Below are 7,500 nucleotides of genomic sequence, written 5' to 3'. Positions count from 1 at the left end.
CGGGGTTGAGCTCGCGCCGCCATTCACCGGATGTGACGCATATTTTGGCCGCCACGTGCAGCTGTTCCTTTATGGGAAGTGGAGTTTTTACACCTGGAGCAAAACAAATCACTCATTTACTTATTTTTATTCAATGAATGCAGCACTGATGAGAACAAGGTTCAGTTTACAGCTGGAATATTTACAATTACATTAAATACACAAAAATACCACACTGGAAAATGATTTATAATAATAATGATAGTTAAAGATGAACAGAATTTACCCACAACAAGCAGCAAATTAATCTGTTTCTCTCTTCTACAGGAAACAACCAGGTGTGTGTTCTGCTCTGAGACATCAACTTCAGTACAGATTTCAGGATCAGCACTCACCATTAACTCCAGCATTACTTTGTGTGTGTGTGTGTGTGTATGAGATATATATATATATATATGGGTTAGGGTAGAAGGTTCTCTCAGCAGTATGATAAAGCTCGGTGTGAAAACCTGCAAGCACCAAGACTAAATCAGAACACAAACTATACATTTATTACCAAAGTTTACATAGTGTGTGTGTGTGTGTGTGTGTGTGTGTGTGTGTGTGTGTGTGAGAGAGAGAGAGAGAGAGAGACCTGATGATTCAATTCTTTTGGGCTTCATCCATCCATCTCTGGCTGAAGACATCATACTTCCAATCACAGCACTCACACACCTCATGCTTCCCATCAACACTGTGCCAGCTACACACACACACACACACACACACACACACACACACACACACACACACACACACACACACACACACACACACACACACACACACACAGTTGCTGGCTGTTAGCCTCCAGTTCCGAAAATGAACACTAGGTGTCAGTTCTGTTCTTCTGCTCAGTATCAGGATCTCAGTAAAAACGTTCTGGAAGTTCTAGTAGGACATGTTCAGCTCAAAGAGCAGTAGAAAAAGGTTTATAATAAAGAGTTAGATGAGTGCAAGAGGAACATAGTGGTGTAATGTGGTGAATAAGATCTTACCTGTTCCCCACATAGCTACATGCTTTCTTCACCGAGTTTTTCTCCTGAACTGAATTAGCCGTTTTCATCCAGCATGTGATGAACATCTGCAGGAATAAAACTAATTTATTCATTTATCTGCAGGGACACAACATCTGCACAATCACACATCACAACCATCATTACCTACACAACAATCCTTACCTACCCACATAACCTACACTCAACAACATTACCTCCGAACCGCACAACCTTACAATCACAATTCTTTACTTATAACAACATCAACCTAAAAGCCACACACACACACACACACACACACACACACACACACACACACACACACACTAACTCCTAGATAATAGAGTTGAATGTTTTGATGTAAAGCCTGACTCATCTCAGTGTGTGTGTGTGTGTGTGTGTGTGTGTGTGTGTGTGTGTGTGTGTGTGTGTAAAGCAGTAAGTATAAATGCTCCTCACAGATATGGGGTTTGGGTTTTTCCTGAGTGAACGGTGCAGGTTGAGTTTCAGCCTCAGAATGTGAGTGTCTGGATCGGGCAGGAAGGAGACAGGGACTCTGCTGGTCCTGGGTCAGAACACCACCTACAGCACATGTAATATTTCACTTCACTAGAATTTCACCAGATGCTGCATGATGTCTCCATGAGTCTCCATGTCTCGCCTTATTTTCTAAATATGTTGTGAAGTAAATGTAAGGGAAGGGGAGTGGCTCTGACCCGTGATGATTGATTGGGTCACAGCTGGGCGTGGCTGCAGCGTTGGGCCTTAGCATCACCACACAGCGCTGCAGGAAGAGTTTAACGGGGCTGTGACGAGCGCTGAGCACAGACGCCATCACACTGACGCCATCATCAGACTGGAACACATCCATCAAGCTCAAAGACATCCAATCATCTACAGCACAGAAGACACACCCATCCCACAGCAGTGAACACACACACACACACACACACACACACACACACACAGTGTCATGTACACAGAAGAACTGTACAGTAACAGTACAGTGAAAGAGCCCACACTAACCTCTTGTACCGGCACTGGACAGGGATGGCCACGCCCACTGACCTGATGATGCCAAAGCGGTTCAGGGTTGGAACGTGGAACAACGTGTTGGCGTAAACCAAACTGTCATCCTCAACCTAGCAACAAATAAAAAGAAGAGTGTTTGTGACTCCACCCACAGTGCCACCTGCTGACAGCATGGAGACACTGGGTGCTCACTGATCTCACTTTCAGTCACTGAAGACAACTGTGGAGTAACTATAAAGAATCATCTGTTCATGTCCTCTCAAAATTCTAACCAGACACGTTCTCATACCATCCCTCCCTCCTCTATGCTCCTTCACAGTTCTCTGTCCTGATGTTTAGGTGGACATGTCTGAACACCATTATATTTTCTCAAACAGGTTTTAGGCCAATACACCTCCTACTCTGTTCTCCTCTTGTGACTCATCATCAGGATGGATTCATTAGCAGAGGAAGTTCTCCTGACACTGCAGATGGAAGTGTGATTTGGAGTAAGGAACATGGGAACCCTGACTCTCTGCTTCTACTGTATAATCAGTGGTGAGATCACTATGGCACCTGTCAGGTGTGATAAGCCCCGCCTACATGACCTTCACTCAGTGTTGAGGTGAGAAGTGTTCACACACACCCAGTTCAGTTCGGTTCGGTACTTACACGCAGCTCCGCGCCACACTCGTGCAGTCCGGCTGTAATCACGAGCTCGGTGTCCTCGCGCTGAACCGCCCCGCAGTTTTCTGCTGAGGAATCGGTTCCGAGTCGCAGTTCACTCGCGGTCACGGGTCGCCCGGTACCGTAGAGATCAGCGCGCGCTCTGATCATCATGCTGTTCTCGGTGCAGTGCACGCTCACGGCTACGGGCTGAACACAATCTTCAGGCCGGAACCCCGGGGCTTTGATCGGTCTCACATCCGCTACGACACGTGGACCTTCTTCCTTACAAACGCGGATCCCGCGCGCGCCTCCGGTTAACATCAGTAACGCGGCGGAGAGCGCGAGCCATTCTGCACAACAGCACATCATTTTCTGTACGGGGTTTACAACGGATTGGACCGAACTTCGCGTGCACAATGTTTTTTTAACATTTACAACCAATTAACTCCGAGCCACGCCCACTTCATTTAACTAATTAACGAGTCATTCCGAAATTCCGCCCTAAAAAAGGGTGGAAATTGAAGCAGTGGACAGAAGCGCATTGGAATGAATTACAGTCTGATCACTTTCATGCTTTTATACAGAAATTTAGTAAAATATTTTTGAGTAAAATAATATTGATAATGTTGAACATAAACTTTAACATAAAACTGAAAAAATGTTTCCTGATACAGAGCTTTATTTGCTCTACTGAACCTGCTAAACCACGCCCACACACAACTAACCCTGCCCCGTTTATATCCCAGGTGTGTGTGTGTGTGTGTGTGTGGTACCAAATGATTTTAATCAAACTTTAACTATAGGAATTCACTGTCACATGACAACCCAAATTGTCATGTGATGTCTGACTCACAGCAGGAACAATGAAAACATCAGTGATAATGAGATCATGAAGGGTTTCATCCAAACCATCTCTGATCCTTTATTACTCTAATCACACCTTCACAGGATGGACAGATCACACAGCTAGATAAGCAGACTGAGACATCTAGATAGATAACACACACACACACACACACACACACACAAATAATTGATGACAGGTGGAACAGAAAAATGCTTGAAACACAATGCTGCAGAAAGTGTTACACATCACACCAACAGGGCTTTATATTATCTCTCTCTCTCTCTCTCTCTCTCTCTCTCTCTCTCTCCTCTCTCTCTCTCTCTCTCCCATCTCTCTCTCTCTCTCTCTCTCCTCTCTCTCTCTCTCTCTCTCCTCTCTCTCTCTCTCTCCCTATCTCTCTCTCTCTCTCTCTCCCATCTCTCTCTCTCTCTCTCATCTCTCTCTCTCTCTCTCTCTCTCTCTCTCTCTCTCTCTCCCATCTCTCTCTCTCTCTCTCTCTCTCTCTCTCTCCTATCTCTCTCTCTCTCTCTCTCTCTCTCTCTCTCTCTCTCTCTCTCTCTCTATATATATATATATATACACTGGAGATCAAAATTAGAGAACAATTTATAAACAATTAAACAATTCTGAAATAATGTGATCTTCACTGTCTATACCATGCTACCAGAACACCTTTTCCACAAAATATCTAAGGCATTTAAAAAAAAACATTATTTTGCAGAAAACACACTGATCACAATTAGAGAACACTTTCAGATTCCTCCCAGTTATTGGTGTTAATCTGGTACCTGGTGCTAATTTCCTTGATTATCTGTCAACCCCTATTTAACTGGCAGCCTAACTTCCAGTTTCACTGACTCTGCAAGATGGTGGGCCGTTCTAAAGTGACTGAAAGCCTTCGGCAGCAGGTTGTCCAGATGAAGGCCAAAGGGACGACCCTATCAGCCATAGCAAGACAAGTTGGTCGTTCCAAATCTGTGATTTCAAGAATATTGAATCTTTACAACATCACAAACTCATTCAAGTCCGCCAAGAAGGCTGGTCGTCCACGGAAGACAAATACAAGAGAGGACAGGATACTGCGGAGGATCTCAATGGGCAATCGTTTCCACACTGCAGCTGGAATTGCTCACCAGTTCAGCGCTGAACAGGGTAAGGATCTGTCTCGTCATACAGTGTCTCGACGTTTAAGAGCATTTGGACTGAAAGCCCACTCTGCAGTGACCAAACCTCTCATTAGCAGAAAGAATCAAAAGGCTAGACTAAGCATGTTGTGTGGACAGAGGAGAACTGGTCCAAAGTTCACTTCAGTGATGAAAGCAAGTTTAATTTATTTGGGTCCGATGGGAAACATTATGTTCGACAAACTGGAGAAAGACTGAACCCAAAGTGTGTAAAGAAGTCAGTGAAAAGTGGAGGAGGAAGTGTCATGGTTTGGGGCATGTTTTCTGCAGCAGGAGTTGGGTCTCTTATACAGCTACATGGCAGAGTGAATGCAAATGTTTATCAGAACCTTCTTCAACAACATATGGTTCCTTCCCTTCCTTCATCACCCAATCAGCCCGCAGTGTTCATGCAGGACAACGCTCCATGTCACACAGCAAAACGGGTAAAGCAGTTCCTTTAAACTGAAAACATTGAAATAATGACATGGCCTGTCCAGAGTCCTGATCTCAACCCAATAGAGAACATCTGGAACCTCTGGAAAATCCTTAGTGACAAAGTTATGGCCAAGAAACCCACTTCAGTCACTGAACTGTGGAGGAGACTGGAAGAAGAGTGGACCTAAATCACACCAGAGCAGTGTGAGAGACTCGTGCTGTCCTGTGGCTGCAGATGTGCTGAAGTCATTCAGAGCAGAGGCCTGGACACTTCCTACTAATTGCTGACTGTTGTAACCTTCAGAACATTTTGTTGTAATCTTTTTCCATGCTACAGTCTTTGTTGTTCTCTAATTTTAATCGCCAGTGTGTGTGTGTGTATATAGTACTGGTCAAAAGTTTAGACACCCCTTCTCCTTCAGTGTTTTTCTTTATTTCTAATATTCTCAGCATTGTACATGAATATTGAAGAATCCAAACTATGAAAAAACACTCATGGAATTCTGTAGTAAACAAAAAATGTTTGTTATTACCAAGAATAATTACCAAAGAATATGTTACATATCTATATCTATCTTTTTCATTTCATAGCTTTGCAAGGAGCAGCGTATTTGAGTGTAGGTTTAGGTTGAAATTTTTATCCAATCAGCTTTCAAAGGTCAAAGGTAAAATTTCACAGTGAAGACTGCAGGTGTCCTGTAGCTTACAATCCATGTTGTTTGAAAGCTGTTGATTTACCAAAAAAAAGGGATTGCGTTGACTTTGTTGACCCCGGGGTCCTCTAGAACACGTCCAATCACATTTTCACGTATTCAGAAACCGGCGACTTACATCAATGCTTCTTGGCTAAGAAACACAAGTAATGGACATTAGAGCGGGAAATTGTCATTTTGTTTCTGTATTAATCTACAATGTTTAAAATAATAAACTAAAGAAAAAGCACTGAAGAAGAAGGTGAAACCAAACCTTTGACTTCTTGTGTATCTATACACTAAACACTAAAGTCACATGACACATATAGTGTGTGTATGATGTGTGTGTATATACACACTGGAAGTGTGTAAAATAAGAGTGATTCTATATTTAATGGGGGTCTGCGGTGTCGTGGGCTGTGGGTTCATAGCTGCAGTGTGGAGAAAATTAAGGAGATTTTTAAATGTTCTGGTTCTCTGGATATTGTGCAGAGTTTTTCCTTCTCTGAGCTGTTGGTGTGTGTGTGTGTGTGTGTGTGTGTTTGGTTGTGTGTGAATATATGTGTATATGTGTGTATGTGTAAGTGAATGCATATATGAGTGTGTTAATTATTGACAGACAATGGTGATATGAATGATATACACACTTCCACTCCCACATAGCTTTTCAGCGTGTGTGTGTGCGTGTGTGTGTGTGTGTGAAAGCAACTTCAACTCATGGTTCATAGAGTGTGGTGATAACACGGCAGTAGTTAATCAGGATCAACACACACACACACACACACACACACACACACAAACATTCAAACAGCGGGAGTTCCTCTTCGTCAGTGTGTGTTATAGGGTGTTTTAAAAGGCAGAATGAAAGACATAATGCAGGTGTGTGGGTTGTGTGTGGGGTTTTTGGGGTGTGTGTGTGCAGCCGTGTCACTGCAGGTAAGATCCTGGAAAGAGTCGAGTGATGAAGACAGCGTCATCATCACCTCCAATTTATATGAAAATCTGTGGATGTCCTGTGCTGATGACTCGACCGGCATCTACAACTGCTGGCATTTTCCATCCTTATTCGCCTTACCAGGTATGATACACACACACACACACACACACACATACACACATACACACATACATAAGAAGTGTGTTTGAGAGGTTTTGTGTTAAAACACTGAACAGAGAAAGGAGATTAGATTCAGCTGATAATCTGCCATCCATGATGACGTCCCAGGATCCGAGTGGAGATGAGAGAGTCTAAAGAAGGAAAGGAGATGATTAGTTGATTGTCATCTATAACAATATAAAAACTCATGTAAGGATTTCACAAAGAAATCAAGTATAAATGGAGAACAGGAGAGGAACAAGTTCTGAACCCTTTCAGACAGGAGTGTGTGTGGTGCAGATGTGGATCCTCTAATATATGGCTGACCATACAAATTGCTGAGTCCGAGGGATCCAGAGTGGGTTTCTTCAGGATGGAAATAACAATGAACATAGTAGGACCATGACAAGTTGGTATGTAGTCACTGTTTATTTGTGTTGAGCTTTTAATAATGAACATCGTCTCAGAGCAGCTTTACACAGATAATGTGGTGATAAAAATGAAGACGTTCTTTATAAGTGTAAGTTTGTCCCTGATGAAGTCGGTGGCGACTGTGGTGAAGGAAAAA

General features: G+C 43.1%; 2 protein-coding genes across 4 annotated transcripts in view; one reads left to right on the top strand and one right to left on the bottom strand.

Annotated features, from left to right (window-relative positions):
- rangrf (RAN guanine nucleotide release factor) overlaps positions 1–3,203 on the bottom strand; it is a 6,484-nt gene extending 3,281 nt beyond the window's left edge. The window contains exons 1-7 of one of the 3 annotated variants that reach the window (XM_046839666.1): positions 2,700–3,203; positions 2,043–2,158; positions 1,733–1,910; positions 1,476–1,598; positions 1,017–1,102; positions 614–721; positions 1–488 (exon numbers count right to left, since the gene is read on the bottom strand). The exon at positions 1–488 is cut by the window's left edge and continues 113 nt beyond it. The gene's annotated coding sequence lies outside the window, so the exon portion shown is untranslated. The remainder of the gene's footprint in view (positions 489–613; positions 722–1,016; positions 1,103–1,475; positions 1,599–1,732; positions 1,911–2,042; positions 2,159–2,699) is intronic. The other 2 variants (XM_046839667.1, XM_046839665.1) reach the window with 2 other exon arrangements.
- A 2,241-nt stretch (positions 3,204–5,444) lies between these two features.
- LOC124379354 (claudin-15-like) overlaps positions 5,445–7,500 on the top strand; it is a 7,156-nt gene continuing 5,100 nt past the window's right edge. Inside the window, exon 1 of the mRNA XM_046839664.1 lies at positions 5,445–6,914. Coding sequence (XP_046695620.1) covers positions 6,698–6,914 — 217 coding nt within the window. The 5' untranslated portion in view covers positions 5,445–6,697. The remainder of the gene's footprint in view (positions 6,915–7,500) is intronic.

The sequence above is a fragment of the Silurus meridionalis genome, chromosome 25, assembly GCF_014805685.1.
Source record: "Silurus meridionalis isolate SWU-2019-XX chromosome 25, ASM1480568v1, whole genome shotgun sequence".
Lineage (NCBI taxonomy): Eukaryota > Metazoa > Chordata > Actinopteri > Siluriformes > Siluridae > Silurus > Silurus meridionalis.
This window is presented reverse-complemented; position numbering and strand designations above follow the sequence as displayed.